Source organism: Lytechinus variegatus, chromosome 7 (genome assembly GCF_018143015.1).
Source record: "Lytechinus variegatus isolate NC3 chromosome 7, Lvar_3.0, whole genome shotgun sequence".
NCBI lineage: Eukaryota > Metazoa > Echinodermata > Echinoidea > Temnopleuroida > Toxopneustidae > Lytechinus > Lytechinus variegatus.
In genome coordinates this window covers 30,725,285-30,742,145 of record NC_054746.1, presented here as the reverse complement: position 1 = coordinate 30,742,145, position 16,861 = coordinate 30,725,285, and the positions used below count along the sequence as shown (strand labels likewise).

General features: G+C 33.6%; 1 protein-coding gene across 1 annotated transcript; it reads right to left on the bottom strand.

Annotated features, from left to right (window-relative positions):
• Positions 1 to 3,612: 3,612 nt before the first annotated feature.
• Positions 3,613 to 13,678, bottom strand: LOC121418986 (glycine N-methyltransferase-like). Its single transcript, XM_041613239.1, has 5 exons — positions 13,355 to 13,678; positions 10,921 to 11,048; positions 7,990 to 8,243; positions 6,788 to 6,957; positions 3,613 to 6,179 (listed from the first exon to the last, which is right to left on the bottom strand). Exons 1-5 carry the CDS (start codon positions 13,558 to 13,560, stop codon positions 6,017 to 6,019), a joined length of 921 nt encoding a protein of 306 aa, XP_041469173.1. The 5' UTR covers positions 13,561 to 13,678; the 3' UTR covers positions 3,613 to 6,016.
• Between the last annotated feature and the right edge of the window lie 3,183 nt (positions 13,679 to 16,861).

Below are 16,861 nucleotides of genomic sequence, written 5' to 3'. Positions count from 1 at the left end.
TTCAAGTAAAAAATGTTAGTTATACAGATCAAGAAGCCTTGAAACTCCCAATGTTACAAACAAAAAATGTTGTAGGCAAAAGTACTTAAAATCCACCATTCCGTTTTCCTGGGACACCAAGCTTACCGATAATTCACATTTTGTTTAATCAATAATATTTTATTTTACTTTGTAGATGAAGAAATATATATTGATATTTTCAAATAGATATTGTATAAATAAATCCATATAAAATCAAATAAAGCTAGTCTTATACTGTTTGTTTATTTAGGCTATTAATTTTAGTCAATTATAATTTCTTCCTGTTTTATTCGATTTTCTTTTCATCACAAATGGCATTGATTTATAAAATCATTAATTTGGGGTCCAGTACAAATGGAGATTAGTCTCTTAAATCTGTGGTTGGAAGCATTCAAAGATTTTTATAAGAATTTTTAGAATTCAAGCCAAATAGAAAAAAATGTTTTGAACGGAAAGGACAATTAGAGAAGCGGAAACTTGAACAAAATAGGACAAATGATAAATAAGTTATGAATGTTCAAAAGTACTAATCACCATAACAATGCAGACTTCAAATTGGTCTCAAATGTTCTGCAATGTAGGATAGGGACTACCTACCTCTATTTCAAATCTTTTACTCAGAATATTTACTTATTTCAGGACAGTTAACAACAATGCTGTCAATATGAGCCTCAAATTCCAGATATTTTAATACATTTCAAATGGAATTTTAGTAGTCCTGATCACTTATCACAGTGTACTTGTTAAATTGAGATTTACATATTTTTAAAATGGATTCTTTGCCCAATTTCTTTCAAAATTTCACTATTTTATTTTTTTTGTCTCACCTGCATAGCAGAGTGAATCTATAGGCGCCGCTTTTCCGACGGCGTCAACATCGAATCTTAACCCGAGGTTCAGTTTTTGAAATGACATCATAACTTAGAAAGTATATGGACCTGGTTCATGAAAGTTGGCCATAAAGTTAATCAAGTATTACTGAACATCCTATTAGAGTTTCATGTCACATGACCAAGGTCAAAGGTCATTTAGGGTCAATGAACTTAGACCATGTTGGGGGAATCAACATCAAAATCTTAACCCGAGGTTAAGTTTTTGAAATGTCATCATAACTTAGGAAATATATGGACCTAGGTCATTAAACTTGGACATAAGGTTAATCAAGTATCACCAAACATCCTGCATGAGTTTCACATAACATGACCAAGGTCAAAGGTCATTTGGGGTCAATGAACTTTGGCTGATATGAGGGTATCTACAATTACAATCGAAACTTTAAAAGTTTTTGGATCTGATTCATGAAACTTGGTCATAATAGTAATCAAGTATCACTCAACATCCTGTGCAAGTTTCAGGTCACATGATCAAGGTCAAAGGTCATTAAGGGTCAATAAACTTGGCCGAATTGGGGGTATTTGTTGAATTACCATCATAACTTTGAAAGTATGTTGGTCTAGTTCATAAAACTTGGACATAAGAGTAATCAAGTATCACTGAACATCCTGTGCACATTTTAGGTCACATGACCAAGGTCAAAGGTCAATGAACTTTGGCCATAATGGGGGTATATGTTGAATTACCATCATAACTTTGCAAGTTTATTGATCTGACTTTTGAAACTTGGACATAAGAGTAATCAAGTATTACTGAATATCCTGTGCAAGTTTCAGGTCACATGATCAAGGTCAAAGGTCATGTGAGGTCAATGAATTTTGGCAACATTGGGGGTATTTGTTGAATTACCATCCTATCTCTGTAAGTGTATTGGTCTAGTTCATAAAACGTGGAAATAAGAGTAACCAAGTATCACTGAACATCTTGTGCGAGTTATAGTAGTTTTCAAAGTCAGCACTGCTGCTACGTTGAATCGCGTGATGCAGGTGAGACGGCCAGAGGCATTCCACTTGTTTCTCCTTAAAGTTGCAAAAATAATTTTGGTTGCTTAGTTTGGATTTCCCACAAAAGTTTCTTGAAATACAATCCCCAAGCATTTGCCTACCACCTTCCCTCCCTCCCTCTCTTTCGATAAACTACTGGCTCTCAAAAATAAACAAAAGATATTGAAATTCATATCTTGTGGATCTAAATGATTGATATTTATTAAGTGTTCATTTTTTTCAATAAGAATAAAGTTTTTCATTATGTACACATTATTTACACATGCTTGATACGTAGTTGTTACTTACTGGAATGCACATTGATGAAGATACACTCAAGTTTTAAATTATATTCTACATTTTTACAATGCAATATGTCTACTTATTCTTTCTTGTTTATATTTAAACATATTTCTCTCTATATATGTGAACCAATATATAATTGACTTAACTAAATTTCAGAACATAATCATTCACCCAATGCAGGCCAATCTAAGAATTAATAGAGTGCAATAACCAAAGTTGCCAAAGAGATTGTAACACACAGAAATATCAGTTCATGATTATGCATTTCCTTTGATTTCTTTGTCTAGTGCGTTTCATTTTTTATGTCTATCATAAGGCTGGTATGCTTCCATCCGAGTACTGCATTGTTTATTATTAAACACAAAGCAAATAAACATGTGTTATATCAAAATTTACTTAAATCATCGAAACTTACAAAATAATGCAACATAAAGGAATATAGAATTGAGAGTTGTACTGTTACGTTACCAAGAAAAAAAGGATAAAAAGGCAAATATTGGACCTATGTAAAGGCAAAAAAAAACAACCAACTAAATACAAAAAAACATTTTTTTCATTAAAACTGATTCAGTAAATTTCTTTTGAGTATGGATTGATATTCATCATACAAGCAAATACGTTAGAACAAAGTTAACTATATTTACAGTGTATATTTCGGTGAACTTAATCCAAAGAATAAAACAAATGATTTAACAGATAATTTATGAGAAATTTTTGTAATTTTTACCCCAAATCACAAGATCTACACTGATTAAGATAATATTTCACTTGAAGGGAGAGAGAACAACAAAAACAAAGAAATTACATAAATAAAGTTTGCCAATTATCTTACCAGCATAAAGTAAGATAAATAGTGATTTAAAATTTGATTTGAGTCTTTTGAAAGTCTGGGGACCCCACAAGAACCAAACATTCCAGAAAGGACATACATAATATATGGACTGCTGATACATTGTGCCTAAACAAATTATTTTATAATCAATGAAATATGCATAACTTCTATCAAAAGCAGGACTATTAAAAGAAAACTATACCAATCTTAGTTTAATCCAAGGACTACTTTCTCGGGAAGCAAAACCCTGCACCATTAAATGTTCAAATTGAAAGCCATGAAAATACATCACACTTTTCATTCAAACTTCACACTTGTGACCTCAAACACACACACAGCATTCTAAAGGCCTCAAATAAGACACATCTCTCTCACAAGAAGAATAATTTAAACATGCAAAGCTCTTTATGCCATTATGCCAAACACCCAACACATACTTTGTGCAGATATCAAAAAGTCTTGCTCAAAAGGGAAAATGTATGAAAAGACCTATATGTTTTACTATTCATTTTAAAATCCTTTTAAAGAATCAAAATGCTCATATATTACAACAAATAATATACTCATAGACCAAGCTCAAATATATATATATATATATTTTTTTTTTCTACCTATTTCACTTCACTTTTCCTTGAACCTAATGAAACTTAAAAAAAATCAATCAATATTAGATAAAAAGATAAAATACATAATTATTGGGTAAAATGAAATTAAACGCTTGGCTATCTCTTCCTGATGTTGCTCAAGATTTACCAATACTCCGATAGAAATATATTTTACACATTATGAGACAAAATTTTACCCTTCAAATATGCATGCTCATTTTTATCCCACAAGTTGCCAAAAGTTTTTTTTTTTTACAGATTTTGATCATGATTACATGTGTCAGACTCCTTTACAAAGACACACGTCTAAAATGATATCTCCCAACGCAGTAAAATAACAAGTTAAGAATACACAATGCAAAATGTTATTGCACATTAGATTTGTTTTAGTAAAGCTCGAATTACAGCAACTGATATCATAATATCAAATCACATATGGTACATAACCTGAGAAAATGACATCCTGTGAGCTAAGTAAGTTTTTGCTTTAAAAGCATTTTATGATATATATCATATCATTTTATCATATAAATGACATTTTCTCAGTGCTCCTGCCATTTTTAAATCACTTTGAATTAATGGTTGCAGCATTGTTGGACATTATTCCATCTTCAGTTCTCAAAAATAACAGTAAAACTTGTTCTTCTTTCCCTTGCATGGTCTATATAGACAGGTTTCACTGCAATCGCAATTTTTCATACTTTTAAGGAAATGTACACAAAGCAATTTCATAAAGGTGTTCGAAAGTTACAACTAAAGCTCTCAATTGACATTCTTACTGTGAACAAACAGTACAAGGACAATTTTTTACCGAAGTTTAGAATAGATGTAATTATACAGCAATACTTTGCTCAAATATTGCACACCATATTCCAGTTTTTAGGAATAGTACACCATATCCAAAATTCAACCTGCAAAGGTTGTCCCTGTGGCGCAAATATTTACACGGATTGCATAACGTTTGTGACTACAGATCAGGTTTTTATCTCTGTAGGATTTACTATTTTGGTACAAACATTTGCATATATACAGGTATCTGCCCATTTGCAGGTTGTACCGTCAAACCAGCTTACTGCAGATTTATGCTGACAGGTAAAATGTATTCTTATCAGAGTCTGGTGAGTATGATTATATGCTGTGAGGAGAGGGACACATTTTCTACATATTCCACATCATCTACATTGAAGGATCTGTAAAATTGCCAATTAGTCTATTGCAAACTTGTCCAATCCTCACAGGGTCTACCTTTATTCAGTACAATGCCATTCCGCCCATCAACATTTCATACATTTGGACCAATAATTACTTCGTCTATGACCACTTTGTCTCATAACCATTTGGAACTGATGGTAGACCAAATGATAGTAGACGAGTTGGTAATTAGACCAACTGGCATTAGACCAACTGAAAATAAACCGAATGACCTACCAATGTCACTTTAATTATGTATAGGTTAAAATGCAAGTGCACCGTGGATACACCATGCCAGCTTTTAACCACCAGGGACAATTAACCACATTTTGTGATTTGGTCCGATAACTTTTGATGCACAACTCTAAAAATGATGCAAACTACATCAAAAGAAAAAAAAATATCTTGACATACTGCAACCATTTTCAATGCATCAGTATCTTTCATTAAATGGAACAAGAAATGAATATATCACTATATTCACTAAATTGGTGATGTAATTTAAACTTCTTAATCACTGTTTTTACATGCAAATTAGCAAATTTGCATACAATCTCTACTTAAGTGAATACAGCATTAAACAACTGAATACTTCATTCTGAATGAAGATGACTATATCCACATGCAACCCATTCAGTATCGATTAATACAATTAAGAAGTATATTCTCAGTACTTCATTTGCAAACTATCCAGTAGATACTTATTCTATAATAAGAAACATTCAAGCACTTTTAAAAGGGAAGACTCAAATATCGGTTAGCCCAGTTTAAGCCAGTCTGAGGTAGGGTCCAAGATAATTGATTGCTTACATGTATGATCAGACACTGTGATCAAATTTTAAAGAATATTTCCATGCATATATCCTCATAATTGAGATCACTAAGATAAGTGTAGAAAAGAGTGGAAATTTTCATTTGTTAGATAGATCCCATTTAACCATAGCAAAAAACATTTATTTGCCACACCTTCCCAAAGTGCACATTCATGATTGGATCTTTTTAAGTGATCAGCTAAGTCAATTGCAAGTTTACCGAGAAAATAATCACAATTCTCTCAAGAAACTGCATAAAACACCTTTGTACTTCCACCATGGACTCCAAGTCCAATGCTCAACCTAACCCTCATCCATGTCTCAGAGCCTATTCTAATATGCAGAGCTCCTACTGTAGGGTAAGACAATGGACTAGAATGGTTTTTCAATGCAGTGTATGTAGTATGCCGGGTGGGCAACCTCACTGGGTTTCTTGAAGTCGGCGAGAAGTTCATGTTTGCACTCGGCACCAAAGGCTTCCTTGAGGAGCTCGGTGAATGCATTCAGCCGGTGTGGGTAATAAGACAGACGGAACCTGAAGGGAATATAAGATTGAAATATCAAAATTTAATCATGGATACATCGACGAGCCTAATACAGGGAACAATGTAAACAGGGGTAAATGGTGACGTGCTCCCAAATTTTATTTAAAACTCCATGCAGCTTTAATACTATGTTTGATACATAGTATAGTTTTGCATGATCATAAACAATTGAAAACACACCCAACCCGTACAGATATCATCTTAATGTTTCCGTTTTCTGACAGTGTAGGCACCTAACATGTATTGTCATTTTGTGTACAAAATAGGCTGGAGCAAACATATGGGAATTTCCCACAAAAATTTTGCATTTGGAACTAAAATTCACACTTTGAGGTCTGGCAATAATTGGAAGATTGCATCCTTTCACAATTTTATTATTCAGTGAACTAAATATGTTGCAAATTGTGATTAGAATGGAGACAAGTTATCCCTATCATTCCTTTGGATATTTGTTCTGAAAATTTTTTAGCCTTTTAATATGACTAAAAAATTATAATCCAGGGCTGTTTAAAAACATTAATTTCAATAGTTTTTATAACCCATGGAATAAAATGTATTGTACATCAAAATTGGCTCAACAAGAGTCCATGTGCCTTACTTCATAATGGGTTGGACAGGCTCAAACTCCAGTTTCTTCTTTGAAAGTTGTCCTTTCTTCTTGATATCCTCTTTAGCAACGTTGATGTCGATAAAGTAATCCAGGGTAACCATGGAAGGTCTACCATTGACGTACAGGGTAGAAGTCTGGATGTCCTTGATACAATTACCCTAACACAAGACAAAGAGAAAAGACATTGAATGGAAGGCTAGCCTTGTATCCGTAGTATAGACCAATACAGACTAATACCATGGTCACATTTGTTCTACGGCGGCCGTACAGCGAGTCGAAAACAGCCGTTTTAACACTTTTTTGTACCAGCTACATATAGGTGGTTTGAATAAAACTTAATAAAACGACTGTTTTCAACTCCCCGTACGGCTGCCGTAGAACAAATGTGACCATGGTATAAAGCAGCCAAAAATCAAGATGAGGCTTTGGTGGGATTTCACAAAGATTTGAATGTGACTTTAATATAACTGCAGCATATGTCATCTACTTCAACAAATATGCCCAGTTTCATTTTTCACTTTCATAAAAATGGTGACAATAACAACGAACAATTTTCAACTTGGTGTCAAATTTTTAATGGTCATCTTGGCCATGTGAGGGGTCAAAATGTGTTCAATTTTTTTTAAAGGTTCCAATTATTTCGAGTGATAGATCAAATTGTCTGTCTTGAACCGAAAAGTGTCAGACATATGTTACCTGATTATCTTGAATTTCTTTTTAAGTGCAGTATACATGTAGTAGTAGTACGGTATATACATGTAAAATTTACTGCATCAGTCAGATTATGCACAGGGGGCCTGAGCTACCACATATTCATCAAGAAGTTTACATGTTAAACATAATCTGCACATTGCACATGACTTTTAGTCATATAAGACACTTTATGAAACACACCCCAAAACAGATTTTTTTTCAGGAGAAACATGCCTTTGCTATGGCCTTATGGGAGGACAAGGAGAAAGAAATATATCGTTCAGACAAATGCGAGAATTCAAATTGAATTGGACAAATGAGGAACTTAAACTGCTTCTCTAAACATGTTTGAGTCTTGTGAATCCCTTATTGTGGGTTGAAACTATCCCACATATGTATATTGCTATCAAAAAATAAACAAATGATGAACCAATCTGAGATCTAATCCTTCATACAAAAAAGCATAGAAATTATGGGGACATTAACACTGAACTCACATGATAATAGATATTGTGGACAGGGGCACGGCCAGTATCCAAGATGGCATCATAATTCCTGTGGTCAATGATCATCATCCCACCGGGACGAAGGAAATCCGCAAAATTCTTGAGGGCCAAGCGCTGGTTGGACAGATTTCCCTCAAAGTCTGGCAGATTGGCAAAGGAGTTTCCCAGACAGATAACAGCATCAAACTTGCCTTCTTGTGATGGCAGATCTTCTGGAAGGGTCAACCAATTGGCTACCTCAATTTCTGTTGGTGGATTAGAATGAACAGTGAATAATTATGATGAAACTTATTGTATTCAATTTTTTTAGTATTACTTTTACTACTATGTACATTCAAATCATTATTGTTAAGGACTTAACATTATTTTCATTCAATATTAACATCATCATTAGTACTGTATAATTGTTATCATCACCATCATCATCAGTATCATCTCCAGCATTATCATCCTCCTTCTTCTCTGTCTCCTCATCATTATTATAAATATAAATTGTCATTATTTCTTTCAACTTTGAGCATGCATCAAGATATTACAAAATAATAGTTCAAAATTTTGTTCAATATAGTATTCATTTAATTTCCATGAACATATAACTTACATGTAACACGAAAAAATAAAGGCAATTTAAAAATGGTAACCCCACTTCAAAACATATATCATGGTGATAAGGAAATTATAAGTATTTATGTTGAGAGGTTCATCTCATTCATTATACAAACAATATAAAAAATAGTAAGAATCAAGGGGCAGCTATACTTGAGATAAAAAGAAAAGATAGCGAAGACAAATATTTTAGTTGGTGTGATGTATACATGTAGTCCACTGACGATTACCACTAGTCTTTTTTTATACTGAATAAGATATATGTAATACTTTACTATTCATGACATACATATTAATAAGCGATATCAACATGGCTAACTGGTAACATAAATTTACATTCGCCATTAAAATTACCTTGGAAATAATAAATTCTTTCTTTAATACCATGTCAAAAACACATCTTTTTTTTCTTTTTGGTTTCCATTTTATTTTTACTTATCATGGGGAAACAATTTCTAGTTCAACTCTCCACCTGGGCTATGTTTTGTCTTCTGTTCAATCCAAACTTTGAGGTATGACTAGAATTTCTGTCTTATACACAGACTGTGAATGTCATAATAATTTTTTTTTAATGCAGCAAACATATAGCTTTTTTTTGGGGGGGGGGGGTGCAGAGGAATTATTTTTTACAAATTGATAACTTGAAACTTTCTTATTTTGGACTTTTGTTCAAGCCTCAACTTGTCTACTACTTTATATATATTCTCGTCAAATCAAAAATAAAATAATACTAACTTGTCATTTGTGTCAGATTCCCCTTTTAATATATTATGTGGTATGCTATTGGTTTGTTCGTATTAAGCCTTCATTAATGGTCTGTGTCTATATACCATCTTTCTTTCATGGTGCTATGTACATACATGTCATAATGTATTGTGTAACTCACAAACTTCGGTAATTTTAATATCTTTTCATACATTTTTCAAAGAGATGCAGAAAAAAGATAATAGGCCTAGAACATGCACTTGAAGAGAAAATAGTAAAGTTCTGTAATATTGTTAAATTGATGACATCATGACTTGAATGACTTGCTAGAATATGTGTATCTGGTGATTTTCTTAAAGAGATGTGAATTATAGTGAATTTAATAATTTATTGGGTAAAAAAAATGTGCCAATTGAACAAAGGCCTAGAATCTCAAGAACACAGACTAATGATAATACAATTTCCAAATTCAGCCTTTCCATCACCTTGTGAACTGCCAGTAACAATGCTTTAATTTAATAGCTGTATACAGAGCTTAGAACAGAAATTGCTGATTCAGCAAACAAATGTTCAATTCCAATGGACTTTGGAATGTGGGCAAACTCTATAATGTTTGAACAGCTTAATTTAGGTTTTGCTATCTCACTTACTACACACAAACAATGATTTGTCTCATTTATGAACAGGACTGCCAATTGGGAAATTGTACAAAATGAGAAAATAACTTACTTTAGATTTATTTCACACACAAACAAATAATATTCATATTCCTCTGGCTACATGTAGTTGTGGAAAGAGTTGCACAGTATGCACTTGAAAATCCAACGTCACTGAATTTTTAATCATTCAGAATCAACACAAGCTGTGTTTCATTCCCCCACTTGAATAGTATGATGACTTAGATTTACACCCGTGATATTCTACTCATTCATCATCTTGCCTATACCGTATACATATCATTTCCGCTTTGATTTGATTTGACTTTATTTTACATATTTCACAAGTACAAACAAAATTATGAAAACAATATCAAAAAACTTGTGAGAATACAAATCAGACAAGGCATAACAATTAATTCAAATCAAAGAGAATAGCGATTTGGAATTAAAGACAAACTAAAGGAGTGAAATATGAGGGAACCTGCATCATTGGATTTAAGAAAAAAAGGAATTCCACTATCATGGCCAGTATTGGTATGATGCATGTATTATTTCTATTTAAAAACAACATTATTTATTATCTTTGTATGTACATGTACCCACAAGAAAAAGTTGATACAGGTATATCAAATGTCATCTCAGTTGGTACACATGCTGTGATACAAAATAGGGTTTAATTATTGAAATTGCTACAACCATCAATCACTAAGGGATAGCACCAAAGACAATGGAGGATTTAATATTTGCACTTTTTTTTTTACATTTTTACATTTGCTCAGTACCACACAAAAATAAAACTGAGGCAAATTTTAGGGAAGATCTTGGTTGGTGTTAAATTTTAAAGAAATGTTATTTGAATCTAAACTAAGATTAGCAGCAACAAAGTTATGGAAAAAACTGACACCAGCATCAAGACTTAACTTGAAATTACACATTATTAACTTTTGCTTACCCCATTTATCAAAAGCATCCTCTTTGCGACGACTCCATCGTTCCCTGAAAGCCTGCATTATCATTTTGTCAGAGGCATCAACACTTACCACCTCAAATCCCTCCTCCAGTAACATCACAGAATCAATACTGTTAAATTATAAGAAAAACAAAAGTTAAACATGAAATGGAAGACATTGAAGAACATCACTATCTGAAAATGAAATCTTTGCAAGTCATTCAACATCTGACAATTTTTATGGACTTTACCTATTTCCTAAATTTTTGCTGTCTTTGCCATAGCATAGACATTAATTGGACTTGCAGGTTTGTCAGATGCTCCATTATAATGTCTATTCCACTAATCTTTTGTCCTGCTGCAATGTAGGCTACACCCCCTCTATTGGAGGATTTTTTTTATATAAACCCCTCAAAAAAAGTTTGGACTTTGGAAATCTGTGTTTGGCCATTAATTTCTCCCAACTCCCAATTTTACATGATGCATATTTTACATCATTCAAAAAGAACCTTTAATTCTCTTTAAAATGATACCATGCTTGTAATGATCATGCCATCATGAAAAGAGCAGGATTCAAAAGTGTTGGATGAGGTCTGAATTGGAAAGCTGCAAAACAAGCAAAAAAAGTTTGGAAATCTGAGTTTGGCCATTAATTTCTCCCAATTTTACACAATGCATATCTGACATCATTCAAAAGATCATTTGATTCTCTTTAAAATTATATCCTGCTTGTTATTATGATCATGCCATCACGAAAAGAGCAGGATTCAAAAGTGTTGGATGATGTCTGCATTAAAAAGATGTAAAACAAGCAGAAATAGTCATGAAGGGTCAATTACAGAACATATTTCTCTTGTCTGTGTCATAGAGAAAAAAATACATTCAAATCAAGTCCCTGCTTCTGTACAGTAGTGATGGTTCTGTGAGATGACACAGTTTGAGACTTTTATATGTGGTTTGAAATACCCATGCAAGTTTGTTTGTTGTGTGTTTGCTTGTGCAGAGGTGTGTTTGATTCCATGATAATGTTGATGTTAAGGTGCACGAAAACAATTAAAAGAAACTGCTGACAAACTCACCCATTACCACTGAAAAAGAACAGTGACTTTCAATATTGTGTCATTTTGCAACTTTTGAATTTTTACCTTGCCCAACATTTCAAGGCACTGCACCTCCTTGTGAACCGTAATCATATCATGTAGGGTATCATTTTAAAGAGAATTAAATTATCTATTCATGGATATTAGTTACATATTGATATTTGCTAAGACCGATGAGGAATTACCGGGGTATCGATCAAATTCAAAAGAAACCGCTAAGAAACTCACTCATCACCAGCGAATAGAGAACAGTGACTTTCAATATTGTGTCATTTTGCAACTTTTTTATTCTGACCTTGCCCCACATTTCAAGGCACTGCACATCCATGTGAACCATAATCATATCATGTGGGGTGTCATTTTCAAGAGAAATAAATGATCTATTCATTGATATTAATTATATTAATATTTACTAAAGCAGAGGAGGGGTTATAAATCAAAGTCAGATTTCCAAACTTTTTTTGAGGAGTTTATATACGGTATATACATGTAATAAAATAAACCTCAAAAAAGAAAGATTTCAGCTGTCTATAAATAGTAGCCAAGTGCTTATAAACTGCTAGTCAACACATTCTTTACAGTTAATGTATTGCCAGTTTGTCTTATTTCACCATATTAATGCTTTGGTCTAATTTGTATTGTATCCCCCTGATCTGTCTACAGCTTTTTAAAGGTTTAGGCCTATATATATATTTGACTATCATCTATCAATGACTTTTAAGTGAAACTCTTTCATCCACTGATTCTTGTTAAAATTTGGGGTCTACACATTTGTAGGGCCCTCTCTTTTTTTTCTTTCAAAGTAATTGGTTACACATGTAGTGATTGCATGCTGATGAACTAAACTTGCTTGAGAAATGATTTTCTACCAGAAAACAATACACTTCTATTCTGGTGGGCATCTTGAAACCAAAATAAATTTTGATACCGGTATGTGAAAAAAAATGCATCCACCTCCACTAAACTTAAGTTTTCAACTTCAATTTTCATATCATCAACATTATAATTAATGGTCATCATTGCCATATTACACCGAACAAGAGAATAAATCTGAAAAGTGACAAAGATTTTTGGCATAATTCATTGAGTGATCAGACAAAAGTTTGTACTTCTCAAGTTCTTGTTAAATGTTGGTTCACATTCTTTTAAAATATTGCTTGTTTTTTAAAAAATATGAGAACTTATTGGATATGACATAGGGCCTAGATAGATAATTGTTTCTAAAATGTGCGTACGATATGGGCACTTCATCTCCCATCATTCTCATACACAGTAAGGACTGCACATTGCATGTGAATTGCAAATGAAAGCGTGAAATTATGCGCATGTGAACTCACCCAGTACCACACGCGACGTCAAGCACACGCTTGCAATTCTTCTCCCGGAGCAGCTGGGTGATCCAGCTCCGATAAACGTCTGTCCTTTCATTGCGGCCGCCGATGTAGAATTCCCAAACTTTCGCTGCTTTTCCATCTGCATACTGGTCGGGAATACCCTCTGAAGCGACTCCCAAAGAACGAGTACGATAGATACTATCAACCATTTTTACTTTAAGACTAAAATCAAGATGAGGTCGAAAATGAAATTAGAAAGGCTTTCGAGCAAGAGCGACGACACCACACTTCGCTTGTGTCAGTTGGCTTGTGTTGCAATGAAGGGATCGCAATATGTACGGATCGGTATTTTACGCTTAATATGCAGGGGCCCGGGCTGCTCATATAGCTTAGAGATACATCTCTATGATATGGGGCTGCACTGCTGCGCATGCTGCTGCAATGTTTACTAATTAACTTCGTCATATGCCACGTGAACACGAAGAGGGTGTTGTGTGGGCGTGGCGTAGTGAAAGATAAATTGACAAGTTATCGATAATAAATCAATTCAACTAATTCTAACTTGAGGACAGAGTAATTAAGTTGAATGATTATGGAGTAAAGCATGTTGACTAAAATCCCTGTGAGCCTATGGATGGAATTTGCAAATGAAATGTCTATTTTTAATGGGTCCGCGGCCCCTATCATTTTTTTTTCTTTCATTTTTGGTTAGGCCCCGACCATGACATGCATATAGAGGACCCAGATGGGGCGAAGCGCTCCCCGCCCCTAATGGCAGCACACACACACACAAAGGAGGAAAAGAAAATGGGAAAATGAAAGAGAGGAGGAAGAAAAGTGAATAAAATAATTGGGGAATAATAAGAAAAATTCTTGTTGAGTGCTTGAGATAAAAAGAGAGATCAGAGGATAATATTATACCGTTTTCAAGTTAGATAATATATGCACGGATGAAGTATGAATAGAAGGCCTTCATTAAAAATTGCAGCTCGCGTGCGTGTTCTTTTCAGTTAGATACATATCTTTTACCAAAATTGCTTAATGTTTAGTTGATTTTCAGGTCAAAAAAGAATTTTAGCTACCACTTCGAGCTCACAATGTTTATTTTCAGGATTTATGAGATACATATAATCTCGTTAGCCGATAAACTAAGATGTACTTAAAACTTCAGTCTTTGAATTAAAATAGAGAGGACTTGAGCCCATAGTGAAAATGATCCGACAAGGTATACGTGTGGATGTAAATACCCCCCCCCCCCTTTAGTTGAATCCGCCCCTTCCATGCACTTCTAATTAAGTCTCAGGCGTGGAATCAAGGACCAGGATAGGGACTCGCCAACAAAACCCAATTAAGGTAAGGCATTAATCCTCAGTATCAGGTCCTTTTGAGAGCCGGACCTTAAGCCGTCGGTCCTCTGGTTGCTTGCTTACAAGCATTCATGCTTTCTTAGCAATCAGGTAAAAAAATCACACCCAATCAATCAATTTAGTAGCTCCATTGGTTGCCCGTTTAAAAAAACGTATAGAATATCTTGTGAATTCCAAATTGCCCGACGCAACTCATATCAAGAAGTAACCATATATGCCAGCAATGTCTTCCCTCTGTTCCCTCAATATAGGATCATTTGCCACTATACTCAGGAATTCCCTACTTTCTTTTTCAGCCTAGAGTATCCCTTTAAGACCCAAGTTCAGAATAATGTTTATATTGTTGGATACAGAATGTCGTATAGTTGAATATAATATTTGATTTTATTATGTATTAATTTAATTCGCGCTAATTTGTACGAAATGTGGTAGTTGTATAGGTCTATAATGGATAATAACTTTTTTGTAAGCACATGATCTTCAACGATTATTATGCGATACGGTTCCCCCTCTTAATTGTACTTTGCCCCGTCGCCCCTGGTGGGTGTTTCATAAAATTATTCGTAAGTTAAGAGCGACTTTAAGAACGACTGGTGATCCTTTCTTGTGGTGAATGGTATACAACATAATTTGGCGATGGTTCAACTCGTAAGAAAGATTCACCAGTCGTTCTTAAAGTCGCTCTTAACTTACGCACAGCTTTATGAAACGACCCCCTGGTATCAAGGCACAACAACATTGAAATCAGCACTGATTGATCGCTGTAATCCATTTCATTCTTGAAAACTTGTTGATTTAATTGCAGTTTATTTTTAACTTTTAGATGTTTAACAAATCAATAAATAATGAAATTATACAAATCATAAAATAATTGGGCCGTTATAAATAAAATCGAACATAATTTAACAAACACATTTTAGTATTAATTCTCACGGTTAATTTCATTGAAAATGAATTGGCAAATATGTTTATTACCCATGATGGATTTTGAAATCATTGGCACCTGGATTCATTCATTGCAACCTACTTTGGCGCAAGTCAAAATTTTCATCACTCCATAGAATACATATTGCATGGTATCAAATTATATGGGAGAAGATACTCCTTTCCAGTCATATAATATAATTGCGTTCTTGGGATTTGTGAGGTATCAATTTATTTGTCGTGTAAAACAGATCCCTACATACGTCAGAAGTCGGATCAGAAGAAGACCTTTAATGTTGGTTATAATTTTTAATCCCATAATCTCATAGTAAGTAGGCCCTGATTACTATCAGAATATGTTGGTTTGTAACGATCATGCTCTCATGAATATATAAATTCATTGATTAATTAATGAATGAACGAATAAATAAATAAATTAATTAATTATAATCAATAAAAAAGTAATACTAAACAATATTTGAAAAATCATATACAAACTCTCATTCTTTTATGGATGGGGATTGAGTTTATTTGTTTTTAGAATATTCCAAATCCGATGTTATGCTTTAAAAACCTTTATATAATATGGGCAGTTTATCATGTTTAAGTTGACAATTTAAAGGTCAAGTCCACACCAACGAAAAGTTTATTTGAAAAAAAAAGACACTAAAAATTTCATCAAAGTCGGGGTGTAAAATAAGTATGACATTTTAAGGTTTCGCTTTTTCACAAAACACAACTCGGTAATATGCATTCGACGATGTCCCACTCTCGCTATTTCTTTTGTTTTGTATTGTTTGAATTATACAATTTTTTAATTTTTACAGATTTGCCGACAGTAAGGACTCTTTTGTTTTAAGAACCACACAATTTAAAAACAATGATGGTTACACGTGTTCACGGAAGAATAAAATTTCGTTTCATATGACAACGAGGAAAAATGAGAATATTTCATATAATTCCATGTAATGAAATAAAATGAAAGAAATAGTGCGGATGATGTCATCAGTCTCCTCATTTGCATACCGACCAGGATGTGAATATGGTGAAATTAAAACGAAAATTTAGAATGGCATAACTTTTTTATTTCACATCCGAAAAAAATAATCCGGCGAGGTCATCTGGGGCAGTATCACATGAAAAGTGCAATAATATAACAAAACTCATACCGAATAAAGCAGTTGCTCTATGATTCGTGTAATATTTCCCAAATTTCCTT